This window comes from Oreochromis niloticus, linkage group LG14 (assembly GCF_001858045.2).
Source record: "Oreochromis niloticus isolate F11D_XX linkage group LG14, O_niloticus_UMD_NMBU, whole genome shotgun sequence".
Lineage (NCBI taxonomy): Eukaryota > Metazoa > Chordata > Actinopteri > Cichliformes > Cichlidae > Oreochromis > Oreochromis niloticus.
In genome coordinates, this window is record NC_031979.2 from 26,305,433 (window position 1) to 26,320,721 (window position 15,289).

Below are 15,289 nucleotides of genomic sequence, written 5' to 3' on the forward strand. Positions count from 1 at the left end.
CAAACAGTGATTTCTGAGCCCACACAGTGATTTCCATCACAGAATACTGCCTGTTTTAATATACTGCTGTCTGATTGGACATCCAATATAGATTTTTGGCCTTGCACACAGAGATTTCTCCAGATTCTCTCAGTTTATTGATGATATTATACTATAGATAATTGGATATTCAAAGTCTTCACAATTTTACCCAGATGCAGTTTATTGCAGACTGGTGAACATCTGCTCATCTTTCAGAGGTTTTCTTCTGAGAAACTCTGCCTCTCTGAGATGCTCTTTTATACCCGATCATTAGCAACCTGCAAAACGTGCCTCAGCTGTTTCCCAGCTTTTTCTTGCCCCCATCTCAGCTCATCTCTTTTTGTAGATGTGTTGCTGCCATCACATTCAAAACTAGCTAAAATGTTTAATAAAAAAAAAGTTTGTAAAAAATCAAAATATTAATGTAGTTTATAAAAGAAATGTTTAATGTTTTTCAAAAGGATGCGAGAGCTGTACAGGTAAATCATAAATTCTGTGAACCCTCCTGTGGTAAAAGTGAGCAGATCAGTAAGACTGACACCGTGGTCCATTGGCCTACTTTCCAAGGATTCATCATAGTGTTGCACAGCTGGCAACGTTCATCTCACCTCCATGTGACCAGCACTAAGCTGGCAGGTGTGGCAGGGCGGTGCAGACAGCTGTGCTCCTCCGACCACCCACAGGTCTCTCTTTTATCCCAGTGAGAACTAACTGGCTTCAGGCCACACTGCACAGCTGCTAGGCCTGTTTGGTGGGACGAGATGAGCTGCAGATAGCACTGCTGCACTTGAATTGCCTGACCTTACGCTGGTCACCACCTCAGCCAGCATCACATGATTTGCATAGAGCTGGCAGATGCATGACACAGCAACATTTGGAGGGTGAAAATAGCATAAATAGCATAAATAATTTGCGTCATTTGCATTATTTGACTAAAACACAAATCATAGTAATTCAGAAACAGACAGTTATATGTATAAAATGTCAAAACAGTATTAGTATTTACAGAATTTCTATAGCTTAATCACTGCAAGTGATATTAAGTGATGTGTGGGTGTAAGATGTTATATTATAAGTAAATTAGTATGTGTGCATTATGAATTTATTCCCACTCTGTCTCTGTCTCTGTAAATCACTCAGGCACCAGCCCACACGCTCCTGGCAATATCCATGTACTGCCCTTAACAACCTCTGCTAATGTGTCCTGGGAACCAGGTTATGATGGCGGCTTCGAACAGACATTCTCTGTGTGGTATGGTCCAGTGTGAGTACTCTCACTTTGCTTTAAATCAATGCCAGCAGTCTGCATAGATGCAGAAACAGATGGTAGCTGGAGGTAGACGCGTACGTCCGGATTAGTCGGAGCTCTTCTTCACAAATTCAGTCAGACGCTCACAGCGGGATTTTTTTGACTCGAGGTATTTAGTGCATATAGATATAGATGTGCATAATTCATGGTGTGCACTGAGAACTTAATGGAGTGGCACTGCAGGAACACCCCACATGGCATCACAAAAATTCACCGGCTTCTGGTCAGAATATTTTTCCCTGTGTGCAAATCATTTATCCTGGTGCATCCAGAAAGACATTTGTTGACTGTAAACATGAAGACAAGGACATCACAGACATGAATATGTGAGTCACAGTCTGCAGTTGTGCCTCTGTAAGCGATACTGTAATTACATACTGAGCACATTTTTTAATGTCGAGCAAAACACATTATGGCTGAGTGGAGTGCAGTATTGTGGACACAATAGATACAAGAAAACACAATAAAATAGCTCTGACTTACACAAGACTTACATGATAGAAAAATACACATAAAGTATGTATTAATGTATCTTTAATTAACATAATATTTATCTTTTTATGTACAAAGAGAAAATTTATAGTTTTTTTAGCCTAACAGGAAAAATATTAAGACTTTTTTGGTTATCACTAACACTCACCGGTACACTAACCCTGTATTTTGGAGAAAAAAGGCAAATTTATGTTTATCTGATGTTCTTTACATTTTTATTTTCAATTTTTCCCCCACTTACCAAGACTCTAGAAAACAACTTTCAAATCCAAACATTACGTATCTCACAATATTATAAAAGAAAAAGAAAATCAGGTTTCCAGTTTATATTTAGGTTTTCCTTAAAACGATGCATATCAGGAACTGTTCTGTGCATTATTAGATTAAAATTCGAATTTTTTCACTGAACTAGACCAGGCGTATATATTTATGGAATAGGAAAAGTTGCTTACACCTCATGGGGCTGATGATGTGAACTGTTTCAGCTGCTCTCCATTTCTCTGGCAGGCTGTTCTAACAGCTCAGAGCTTGAAATTAAAGGCTGCCTCTCCCAAAGTTTTTCTCCTACGCGTTACAGTGTTTCAAAGAGTCGAGCCGGAAGGCTTCATAAATCGTAAGCATGTCAGATTGATCTGAGTCTCTAAAACGGTACAAAAGTTACTCTGTTTGGTGCGTCACCTTTAAATTAGATGCAGCTTGTCATGTGACTGTTTATAGTTAATTAATCATCATAGCTTTTCTCCTTCATAAGTTTCTCTTTGTCTGCTTTGTTTCTCTGTCCATAGGTCAAAGAAAATAGACTTCGGTCCTCATGACTGGCATTCGATGCCAGTTTCTGGTGCTCAGACCTGGTTGGTGGTGCCAGGGCTGGAGCCTGGGACAGAGTACCAGTTCAGTGTGTTGGCTCAAAACAAACTGGGCACGGGCCCATTCAGTGAAGTTGTGACAGTCACCACTGCAGGTGGGTACTGCTAATCAAAGGATGTTCCAGCCATGTTTGCTGCTTTTTGACTTCAGAATCAACCCGCTGAGTTGCACTGAGACACTATTTCTAATTTTAGACTAGAACCAGACACAGTGTGGAATATACTGCCCTCTAGTGATGGTTAAACTCATCCTGTCCTATCCTTAGTTTTATTGTTTAAAGGTGAACGCTGTACACAGATTTCCAGATGAGATACAGTCCAATGTGATTTTTTATGTTTGTATGTGTTCATCTCCATCACCTTCAAAAGCTCAGAGCAACAAATTAAACGAACAAATGCAGCCACAGTGGCTGTATAGGTTTATTTAAGCCCTACTTTACAGTTCTTAAGCTTACTTTATTACATAATACAGGATACCTTGTTGGTAGAGGTTGTTGGACATGATTACTGCCCACTAATCTGCATTTTGGTTACTTTTAATGTTATATTAGAAACACTTTGCAGTAGAAAATGCAATAGTTACTTAGTGAGACTCTTTGTATGTTTTATTGTAGAAATGAAATGTATATCGAACCCATAAGTTTATCCGTATCATCTAATTCAGAAATAATGGAGGTTACATGAAAGATAGAGGCACACTTGTGTTGTTTACATTTAAACTGTTAACAAATTGGTGTATTTGGCCATTTCCTAACAACTACTTACAAAATCTGGTTGAGATCTTTAAGTTTTACAAGAAAATAAGGTTGAATTGGATGCACAAAGTTTTTTAGGAAGGTTTCCTGACTGTAATAGTCATTACAGTCTGGAAACAGCTAATATGGATGTTAATTAATAATGTTAAACATGAGATCCTTCAGACACTTTGAATGGCCAGACAGGAAATGGAAGAAAAGCCGCAGGTGGTAAAGCCTGTGATAGAAGTCAGCCAGAGGCATTTTTGATGTTGTGTAATAAATGTTTGCCTAAGGAGCAGCCTGCTTGTGAATTCAGCTACATGGGGCTAGTTTGAAGAGGATCTTGACTTGAAATATAATGTTTTTGCTTTGTTTTGTTGTGTTTTTCAATTTTAACTGTTCTGTATTTATTAAGTGATCAGTTTCTAAGCAGTAAATAGTTAAATTATAACAAGTCTACAGTATTACTCTTGGGAATTGTTTCTGTTTATTCGTTTAAGCAAAGAAACCTGAGAACCAACATGACAACTGATTCATTCGAAGGACCTAAATGCAATAAGATCCTTATAACGCTGGGCGCAGACCCCTGATAACTGACACTTGGTACAGTCAAGTAAACACAATCATCCGAAATCAAATGCAGTAACAAATCCTTACAAAAGAAACATAAAAAGAAGTAACGTTGACCAAAAAAATGAGTTTCTTGCTCGGTTAAAATGGACTTAAACTCCCGCATCATAACCGGTTCTGACAGTTTCAGGTCCTTGTGCAGATTATTCCACGAAAAAGGGGCAGAGAGAGTTTAAAAGCCTGTTTTCTTAATTCTGTTCTGACTCTAGAGACAAACATTTGTGAAATATGTTTTCCCTTTCAGTGCCGCTTGCCAGTACCACTTCACTCCCTCTATCTGTTGTACTTGTTCACACCCCCGAGTGTTGTCACAATATATGAGTGTTGAAGCAATAATTAATGTGCAAGTAGAGCTCTGAGAGCTTTTCTCATGAAAAGCACACTTTTGGGATGGGTCCACTTAGAAAAGAAATAAACACATTTTTATCTTTATCTAATAAAAAATGTAAGCACAGCATAAATATCCCCTGGATAATCACTTCTTTGGTTGTGAAGGGCAGCAGGCCTTCCACTGATGAGAGTTGCTTGGCTTCATCATTTAGCACAGACCAGAGCTTACTCAGTGACTCTGGCTCCAACCAGAGTTTCAGGTCAGGAAGTCCATTGTGACTGTCAGCTGCTGCTACACTAACATCCAAAGTGACTTGTATATCATATTGCTGAGGTTTTTGTAAATGTTAAAGTTAACTGCAGTTTTCATGAAAGCTGCACAAAGCTGTTTATTTTCCAATTTTTACCAAAATAAAATTCTGTTCTTTTTTTTTTCATTTGGCTTTTGGATGGCCCCCTCAACTGGTGGGGTCCCCTGCGTATGTGCACATAATGCCTATTGGATAATCCGGCCCAGATGGTGGGGGTACTTTTTGCCTCATGAGCCCTGATTCAGCCTCACATTGCCAACTGTTTTCCTTCATTTAGCAAATGTTAAATGAAGTCTGCAAAGTTCTGACCTAATTCACACTCTCAGATGGAAACAAGTAGACTTCTGCTGTTTAATACATTTCTCCACAACCCATAATGAAAGTTCATTAACCAATCAGCTTTGACTAACCTAAGAAATGTAAGAAAAGTCAATGCTCTTTGTGTTGCTACTTTTGATTTCTTGGTAATTGTTACGTCCAAAGTGTACTCTGATGCTCCATTGATGGAGGCCCCTGAGTGGAGCCCATCCAGAGTTTTTATCTGGACTCTAACTCTTTTAAAAAAAAAATTTGATCACATTAGCAACACCCTGTTGATACATCAGTGGTTACAACAGCGTATCTCTCAAACTCATTCAGTTGTCGACATGAATGTAACTTATTTTGTTTGTTTGATGTTTTTTTCCCCATTGAATACATTTTAATAATACATGGTTGGTCCACAGGCTCTCCTCTGGGTACCCCAGAACCACTGGTGCTTCTTACTCCACCACGGTGCCTCACAGCCAATCGCACGCAGCACGGTGTCCTCCTCACGTGGCTCCCTCCAGCCAACCACTCCTCGCCCATCGACCGTTATATCATGGAGTTTCGCCTTGGGGAGAGGTGGGAGGTTCTGGATGACTTAATCCCTTCAACTGAGACCGAGCTCATAGCCAGAGACCTTGTTCAGGTCAGTATATGGAAATTTAGCTGTGTGTAACTTTGTACATTCATATTTTTGAATCCTAAGGGGAATAACTACTTTTTTGTCAATCCAATTAAGGAAAAGTAGCTCCTCTTTGGTACGCAAACAGTTATGAATAAGAAGCTGCTTTCAATATATCATGTGCAGCAAGGCAATGCCTTATAGTCTGAGCACAATACCCTGCATTGCAGCGCATCTCTGCATCTCTCTGACAGGAGTCCTGGTATGAATTTCGAGTAATGGCCGTTATGGATGACCTGATCAGCGAGAGCAGCAATGTTGTGGGAGTTTCTAGCACAGGTGAGTGTCTTTGTGCTCGGCCCTTATGAATAATATATTTTTAAGTTGTTACTCCATATCTCCTTTTATGCTCTCAGATCCCTTCCCTGCTCCAGAGTTGCCCGATGAGGGTTTGGCGCGGCCTGTTGTGGCAGGGGTTGTGGCAACTATCTGTTTTCTGGCAGCGGCGGTACTGTTCAGCACTCTAGCAGCTTGCTTTGTCAACAAGCAACACCGTCGCAAACTCAAGCGCAAACCAGGTCGGTCTCCCCTTTCACTTAAATTTACATAGATTAGGTAAAAGTTAATGTTTGACCTGGGACGGGTTTATCAATGGGCTCAGAGGCACAAAGAAAAACACAAAGCAAGCACAAAGAGACAAAAAATGACGACAAAGAGTAACTAAGAGGTAAATTGTTCGCAGTTGTTTTTGGTCTCTTTCAGTCTGAGTGTCTTGCTTTTTGTGTTGCTGGGCGGGGTTCCTTTATCGTCTGCGCCTAGAAGCTCATTGTCTCATAATTCATCCCTGTGACTGACTTTTACCTGTGGTGTTCATTAGAGAAAATCCTAAACTTAAATGTGTTTGTCCTCTCAGATCCTCCCTTGTCGGTGACACACTTCAGGAAAAGCATTGAGTCGCCGTAAGTAAAGCTACCCCAGAGCCTCTCCTGTCTGCTAGAGGTCGCCACTACTGTTCGTCCTCTCTTACACCTGTTATAACTATCTGTGTCCTTGCATGCTGTGACAAGTCATACACGTTAACATTAAATAACACTCAGTTCTGACCTGTCACCTGAAAATACCTTTTGGAGCCTACTAGGAAGAACTGATTTTTACCCTCAGCATGCTTTCTCCAGTGCTTTTAAACAAGAAGTCGATTGGAAAGAGATGGAATATTTACCGAGGTATATCTAACATGGTGTATCAGAGGACAGCCTTACAAATGAACCAAAAAAACCCCTATTGATTACATGATTGGGCTTCTTGGTAGGTGTAAAAGAACATGAACAGTAGCAACCTCTAGCGGATCACGGGAAAATTAAGGAGAGTTCAAAGCAGCAAAGTCTGCATTTTAAGCACATTACCCAGAGTGCTCAAGCTGCAGTATGTGTATTGATTTTTGATCCATCTGTATTCTTTAACACTGTCTGCTTTCTGCATGATTCTCAGTGTTTAATGATGCTGTTTCTTTGTACAGTATCAGCTACACGTGTGTACCTGTCTGTCTGTATATCTTGTGTACATGTTTGACTGCATTTCAATCTCAAAAGAAGCTCCTTTCTGACTCTAATCTGTGTAAATCCCATTGCAGAGTAAATGTATGTTTGCTTGTGACTTTAAAACCTAAAACATCAGTATCAGATTACTTCTGTCTATTTTTTCATGAAATGGTCCAGGCTGCTCAGGGAGTTTACACTTAGTCCTTCCAGCAAGTAGCATAGTTAAAGATGAACCAGGCCCGTGTCGTTTGTTTCCCATCGCAGGCCTCCTCTCACCCCCTTGCCAGGGGTAGAGCCCTGCTGGGACGAGCCTGCCAGGAGCAGTTTCTTGCCCCCGCCGGCCAGCCCCCTGTGAGTGCCTGCCTGCACCAAAATACAGAGTGTGCTGCACTGCACTGGCTTGGCTGCATGGTTAATGCATTGCATAGAAATGATTAGCTCACAGTGATTATTTGTAGTTGTAGGGGTGCCTACTATTTGCATGCACAGACTTCCATGCACCATACAGGGATTAAATTGCATTAGCTCAGCTGCATGTACAGTACAGTACTGTGTATATGCACTCACATTCTAATTGATGTCTACCCGATGCATTCAGTGACCCAGTACAGTAAGTGTCGAGTATGCTGCTCCTGGTGTGGGCAAATGAGGCCTGGTTAGATGTCATCTGCTTTCCACACATCACCATTTGGTGCAGCATATGGAAATTGGTCTCACGTCTGCTCAAGAAGATGTAGACTCAGTAGATCTGTGATACGGTTGTCATGGTTGCGTTGTTGGCTTTTCTCTCATCCCGTCACTCTTTGGTTCATTAGCTGCAGCCCCTATCAGGAGTCTGCTGCCGCCATAAACTGGCCATTATATCGTAATGAAGTTCATTATGGCTGCCTTGATCGAGCGCTTTGGCTTTCTACTGTGTCATCTGTTTATAAACCGCAATCACATCAGTTTATTTAAAGTATCGGAGATTTTGGGGGATTTGTTTTAAAATACTCCTACCACTTTCCGCTTCATCTGTTATGTGTTAAATTAAGCCAGTGTTCTGTGTCTGCATTTTTATTTTTTTTATCAGGTTATCATCGGGGAAGATAAGTCCAGAGAGCTCCCCTCCATCTCGGCCCCGCTCTCTTTCGTCGGAGGGTTCCCACGGTCCGGGCCTGTATGTCAGGAAGCTGCCGAGCCCTCAGAGAGAAAAAGAAAAGGAGCTCTCCTTCTACAAGAAAACCAAGCGTGCCATAGCCAGCAAGAAATACAGTGTGTCCAAACATGAGGCAGAGGTCACCACGCCTATTGAGCTGATAAGCCGTGGCCCCGATGGCCGCTTCGTCATGGAGACCAGCCCACCTCCCCGCCGCATCCAGGGCTTCCCCTTCGCAGAGGAGTCTGACATGTACCCTGAGTTCCGGCAGTCCGATGAGGAGAATGATTTTGACCCAGGGCCTCTGCCGCCCATCATGCCCACGCTGCGGCCCCAGCTCTCCCCAACGTCCTCGAGCCTGGAGTCAACGCAGCCCCCCACCTACAGCCCCCGCCTACACAGGCCCATGGAAGGTATGAGCTTTGCAGAGGGCAGTGCACTTCACGCCTCAGGGCAGGCCCCGGCCTCCCGCTACAGGGGCTTTCCCCAGGGCCCATTCTATGGGTATCTAGGCAGCCGCGCTGAATCAGGGATTCCACCACCATTCTACATGCCTGACATCAGCCCACGTAGCTCCGCTCTATCCTCACCCCCAGGCACCGCCGAGGGGCCCTTTGGTTACCCCTCCATCCCCGAGGAGAGTGGAGAGATGGAGCACCATCAGTACACTGCCTCTGGCCATTCTCTGTCTCACACACACAGCCCTCCTCCTCGCTCACCCGAAAGCTGGCAGCCTCATGAGTTACCCTTCCTGGGTCTAGAAGGTCCACGGTTCATATATCCACCTCACCATCCGTTACATCACCCCCAGGACCTCCCTGACCCACCCCCATATCCTCCTCACTCTCTCCCTCCCAGTCGCCTGCACCTCCCACACCTAAAGGATCCAACAAGCCCTGGACTCCTGCAGCTGGAGGTTCCTGTGGCTCCCCCAGGCAGAGACAGGCCCCCAGGGCCTCCGGTTAGGCGTTTAGCTATGCAACAGGCCCAGAGTCTCGGCCAGCTCAGACACACGGCCCACGGTGTGGGTGTACCAGTGTTGCCTTACCCTGACCCGGCAGTCCGTGCAGGGAGCCCAAGCACAGCCCCCAGTAGTAGCCCTCAGTCCTGGCTCAGCCCGAGGGCGGGGCGCCGGGCAGACCCCAGCCTACCCCCGCTAGTACTCCAACCCTCCCGCCTCTCTCCACTCTCCCAGAGCCCACTTAGCACCCAGCCGGGTTCCCCAGATATTCTTGTAAGGCCCCCTCCGCGCCCCAGCATCCTCCGCACCTCTCGGTCTCTGGAGATGCCTGAGATCACCCTGCAGCCCTCGGCTACTGTCAGTTTCTCTCGGAGGTCCTCCCTGACCGCCTCTCCTACTCAGAGCCAGGGCGCCAAGCAACCCAGCCCCAGTTACCACGCCCACATGTCCTATGCCTCCACTGCAGCCAGTTACCCCTCCCAATCCCCCTCTCCCCCTCCGGAGGGCAGGGATGTTTTCGGGCAGAGGCCATCCCAGAGAAGGACAGAGGAGGAGATGCTACCCTCAGAGCCCTCCCAGCTCCAGATATCAGCCTCAGGGTAGGTGATCCATTGCAGTAGAGAATAGTCACACATTTTTTTAAGGAGGAGACTTTTCGTCTGCTCGCTAAATATCCTCAGTATCACTTTGATGTTTCCATTAAGAAGTAATTAAGATGCATATTGTACTTTAATATGCAGAAGGCATGTAATTGCATTTAGCACACATTGTGTCAATTCATTAAAAATTCTCTAAACATTAACATTGAATAGCATGTGAAAGCTCAGTGTGATTTTAAGATCATGTATTTTTGTATATAGTACTGATGGCTCATAATCAATAGAATCGATGAAATATTGATCATAATTCAAACTTAAATCAACTTTAAAAGCCATTTTTTCTGTTTCCCATGTTGAACCTAAAATCTTAAAGTATTTAAAAACTGAGTGTAAATTGTATTAAATCAGGTCGGTTTATTGCTATAATTATGAAATTAAAAAACGAATTTAAAAAACTAGCATTTATAGGTTTAACCTCAACAATTTATTGTACATTTAATGAACAATTACATTTATTATTTATACCATTATTCTGATGTGTCACCTTCCAGACTATTTATTCATGGATAATAAATTGCTTACTTATTCATAACTCAACCAATATTACAGCTAGTCGCTTATAGCCGCTTGTAGCAGAACACTTTTCTTCTTTGTTGAAGAAGATCTATATTGTAGCTTAGCGATGGAAAGAAAGTGTAGAATAAAGCAGTTGGTAATTTGTACGCATTTTGTAGTTGACACGTCCTCATTGTGTTATGTTATTCATTAACTTTTGCTTCTTGCTCATAAACTAATAAGATTGTTTTAAAAAGAATTAGTAAACAATTTATGAACAAATAATGAAGCCATAATCTCAACTTATCAATACTTTATAAGGATGGATAACAAACCATCTGGTCTTCAGTTATACAGTTGGATGAGTTGTATTTATAATAGTAAAGTCATAAATAGAAGGTTCTATGTCTGTTTGAGGAAGATGACTTGGCAAAATAGTTGGCTTTAATCAGTTGTATTGCAGAGTGATTTATTAACCATTAAAGTAATACATTCAAAAATAATTAGTGTCAAGTTATAAGGCATTTATAATGGCTGCATTATTAGAAAGTGGCATCCGTAAGGATAAAAACCGCCTAACCCGCTTAAATAGAACAATAGATTTCTTTTCTCGTAGTATTCGTAGATCAGTGGCCGTGCACATTTACTACATAAAGGAGGAAGTTTTATGCTTTACACCCACATTTGAACATATCTGAGACTCATACACATCTATACGCCATAGAGTTTCTTTACTGCACACACTCCTGTGGCCCCTCACACCCACCTCACTACCCTAGAAGCTACAATCACATGGTAGCTAAAGCCACGCAGCAGAGCCTCGCTCCTGCACTATCACTGGCCTTTAAGGGAAAGTAGCTTATAGGGCTGCTGCTTTATAGAGGGTAAGGGTCTTACCTGATTTGTTTTTTGATTGATCTCAGCTATCTGGGCAGCGTTGTTGTGACCCGGTCCCCTACGCCGCAATAGGTAAGGGTCGGACCCATGTCTGAGAGGGGAGGGGTCAGCAGGGGGAGGGCTCTAATCACTCTCTCCTTTAAAGGGGAATCGCTTTGGGTTGTGCCTCTGTGCTGGATTCAAGTGAAGTGCAACTAATGGTAATAATGACTGCAGGACACATTTGTCAATACAGTTTCAAGGCACAGTAAGCCTGCTGTGGTGTAGGCTACAGTAATAGGAGGAGTGGTTTTGGATTGTGGAGAAGCATTTGATTTTGTCCTTTTCATTGTTTGAACGCAGACATGTTTCCCTGCACTAAAAAAAAAAGAAAAAAGCCTTGAATCAATAGAGGACGCACATGAATGATAGACTGGAGTATTCCCCTTTAAAGTTTTGTTCCATGTGCAAAATGCCATGCATGCATTCTCTAAACTTCTCTCTACAACCAAACAAATAACAACAATTCTCAAACTAAATTCTTTGTCACATTTGTTGTCCTAAGTGCTTTCGTTTTTTCTGTCATGTGACTGTTTTTAATGGCCATTTCCTCTTCCTGTCATGTGACTTGTTCTTTAACGGCCATTTCCTCTACCTGCCATCTCCTCCCGTCAGCATGGTGAAGCCTCTGTACGCAGTGTTCATGTTTCTGAAAGTGTGCTGTATAGTGTTTATGTCTATGGAAATGAGCAATATTTTAACACTGTTGCCTCGGCACACAGTTTATGTGATGATGATGATGGAAATGTTCTCTAACTGTCCAGGACTGTTGCAATTCTCCGATTTGTCTCCCCCTCTCTGCTAATGGCTCTCAATCTTTCTCTCCACAGTGACAAATGATGGACAGCATCTCTAAAGCTTTGTGTTCCCATGCCTTTTGAAACAATACATGTTTGGCACGACAACCTGACTTAATGAAAGCATTAAGTCAGGTTCGACGCTGTTTGTATTCAGTTCTTTGAAAGGCAAAGAGCCAACAGTGAGCCTCGTGAACACAAGCTTAAATGTTTGTGAGGTTATTGGACTTTTTTTTATTTAACTTTATTGCATCTTTCTATGAGAGAGATGGACAACAAAAGTACAACAAGCGTATTCGAGTACGAGGTAAAACTGCTTCTAAGCAGACCACTGGAAGTGAGGATACCTTAACGTGATGTGATTACTTTGTGCTGATTAATTAATTATTTTCATTCAACTTCGCATGCATCACTCATGAAATGAAAATAGTTCAAGGTTTCAGGAACACCTTCCTGTGTGTTTTCTGTTTTTTTGTTTTTTGAAATGTGCAGACCTGTTAGGACACTGAGCAAACAAAGAAATGCAGAGTACATAAATGGACTGCAGGGGTTGGCAACCTTTTTTTATGATGATGAGTTTGACCTCATCTTCAATTGTATAATATTATATGCACAGTTTGGGTTGCAAAATTATAGCCGTGATGCAGCTGACTAATAAGTAAAATACAGAAATTTACAATTTACAGAGGCAAGTGTTAAAGGAATTAATTAAAGCCTCTTTTATGTAATCATCTTCTCTGACTCTGAGTTGAAAACAGGGGTGTCAAACATAAGGACTGGGGGCCAGAATCAGCCCGTTAAAGACTCCAGTTCGGCCCTCTTGAGAATGTAAAGGAGTGTATAGATTTTGAACTTCTAACTGGCTTTTCCTATTGACCAAGACCTTCCCATGTCCATTCATACTGTACTAAAGTAACTAAGGAATAAATAAACATTTAAATAACAGAGAAAACTCAATTCAGTTTTATTTATATAGCCCCAAATTGCAACAACAGTTGCCTCAAGGCACTTTATATTGTAAGGTAAAGATCCTACAATAATACAGGGAAAACAGAGAAACCCTAACAACCAGATAACCCTCTATGAGCAAGCACTTTGTTGATAGTGGGAAGGAAAAACTCCCTTTTAACAGGAAGAAACCTCCAGTAGAAGCAGGTTCAGGGAAGGAAGGCCATCTGACGGGGTGGGGGTGAGGGGAGGAAGACAGGACAAAGACATGCTGTGGAAGAGAGACAGAGACTAATAATATCAGTAATAGATTAATAATAACTAATGCAGAGTGGTGTATAAACATATAGTGAGTGAAAAAAAAGGTGAGTGAGAAGTAACAGTCAGTGCATCATGGGAAGCCCCCAGCAACCTAGACCTATTGCAGCATAACTAAAGATGGATTTGGGGTCGTGTGATTGAACCGTAACTGTGAGTTTTATGAAAAAGAAAAGTTTTAGTCGAGCTGGTTCCACAGAAGAGGGCCTTGAAGCGGAAACCTCTGCTCCCCATTCTGTGTTTAAATACTGTAGGAACCACAAATAATCCAGCAGTGGGAGAACAAAGTGCTGCATTGGGGTGAAATGGTACTATTAGGTCTTTAAGATAAGATAGGGCCTGATTATTCAAGACCTTGTATGTGAGGAGCAAGATTTTAAATTCAATTCTGGATTTAACAGGGAGCCAATGAAGTGAAGCCAGTGTGGGAGAAATATCCTCTCTCTAGTCCCTGTCAGTACTCTTGCTACAGGATAGAAATTTCTATGTTTTAAACTGGGTCCCCAGTGGAAAGAAAAAAAAAGGATATTTTCTGTGAATTAACAGAAACATTTTTATTACATTACATTTTATAATTCAAAGGAAATGAGCTACCAGACCTTTTTCTGTAATTTTACCCATTAATTTCTTTCAATTTAAGCCCAATTTACCATTTACTAAATCAATATTTCTCTATGATGTACATGAAGATATCTGAGAGATAGTGGAGGATTGTATGGCAGCCTAAAGGCCTCTCAGCATGAACTGTATGGTGCTTGTAAAGTCACATCACCATGTCAGCAAGTCTTTTGCTGATTCACCAAAACAAGATAACAAGAAGCCCTTTTAGTAGTAACATTTAGCAACAGGGCAACCGCCACTTACTTTCATTATATTTAAGGCACACATTTCTTGTTTAAAAAAAGTGACCCCGAACTTTTGATTGGTAGTTTGTATTTTATGAACCATTGTCCGTCTCACGGGCCACTACTTGAAAACCAGATTGTGTGCTGACGCAGGTGACGGTCAGAGGTTGCCCACCCCTGAACCTACGGTCTAGTAAAAATAGCGCTAATAGAGAATTTTGTACAATTTTTTTAGACGACTTCATTGGTACAGGAACTGTCAAGTTCCAGAAATTATTTTCATTTTATGAGTTTTATACAGCAAAGAGGCCAATATTGCTCGCATTTCTGAAGCAGTCACTATTTAAAGACCCAAATGTTAAAGCGAAAGCTTGCTGTAAGCTAAGCACGTTTTTTATAGTTTTGTCTCTAAGACTCGATGAAATGCCAGATTTTAAAGAGTTGTTATTCCACCAAAATCAGAAGAAAATGAACTGATTGAATGAACTAAATTTGAGAACAAATACACTTTAATTATAAATCCCAGAGTGGGTCTTTAACATAATGACTGTTTAAGAAAAACAAACGTATAGCCAATAATTCACCAACTCCACTGCCACCTTAAGTCAACTATTCTTTCTTTCTCTTTTTCGTTCTCTTTCTTTCTTTGTATCTAACTTTTCTCATCCATCACCGCAGATAGAAAGTGGAAATTCATCATCTTAGTGAAAGGGCTCTCAGTAGAAGTTCAAGAGCTCATCAAATCATATGATAGCACCTTCTGGAAATAGAAATGAAAGTGCCATTTTGTCTGTTCTCTCTGAGACGTGACCGAACACGACTGTTGGATTAATGCAGAACAATGTGTGCTGTGTCTTTCATCTTCTCAGGGAACCTCTAGGTGCGTCTAGCGATACTGCCGGGTCTGAGAGCTTACCAGCACTGCTACAACACTGTATTACTAAAGCCAAGGGAGTGGCTGCCAACAACAATAACAACACAACCTCCGGAAGGAGAACAGGTTTGTCTGACGATCGGAGAGCAGCCACAA

The 15,289-nt window shown here is 41.9% G+C and overlaps 1 protein-coding gene across 3 annotated transcripts in view; it reads left to right on the forward strand.

Annotated features, from left to right (window-relative positions):
* igsf9ba (immunoglobulin superfamily, member 9Ba) overlaps positions 1 to 15,289 on the forward strand; it is a 76,094-nt gene that overhangs the window by 56,080 nt on the left and 4,725 nt on the right. Inside the window, exons 12-21 of one of the 3 annotated variants that reach the window (XM_025898036.1) lie at positions 1,162 to 1,285; positions 2,608 to 2,783; positions 5,422 to 5,648; positions 5,879 to 5,963; positions 6,041 to 6,202; positions 6,538 to 6,583; positions 7,427 to 7,513; positions 8,235 to 9,860; positions 11,339 to 11,384; positions 15,129 to 15,230. In XM_025898036.1, coding sequence (XP_025753821.1) covers positions 1,162 to 1,285; positions 2,608 to 2,783; positions 5,422 to 5,648; positions 5,879 to 5,963; positions 6,041 to 6,202; positions 6,538 to 6,583; positions 7,427 to 7,513; positions 8,235 to 9,860; positions 11,339 to 11,384 — 2,579 coding nt within the window. In that variant the 3' untranslated portion in view covers positions 15,129 to 15,230. Of the gene's footprint in view, positions 1 to 1,161; positions 1,286 to 2,607; positions 2,784 to 5,421; positions 5,649 to 5,878; positions 5,964 to 6,040; positions 6,203 to 6,537; positions 6,584 to 7,426; positions 7,514 to 8,234; positions 9,861 to 11,338; positions 11,385 to 15,128; positions 15,260 to 15,289 lie in introns of those variants that run through there. The other 2 variants (XM_025898035.1, XM_005459584.3) reach the window with 2 other exon arrangements.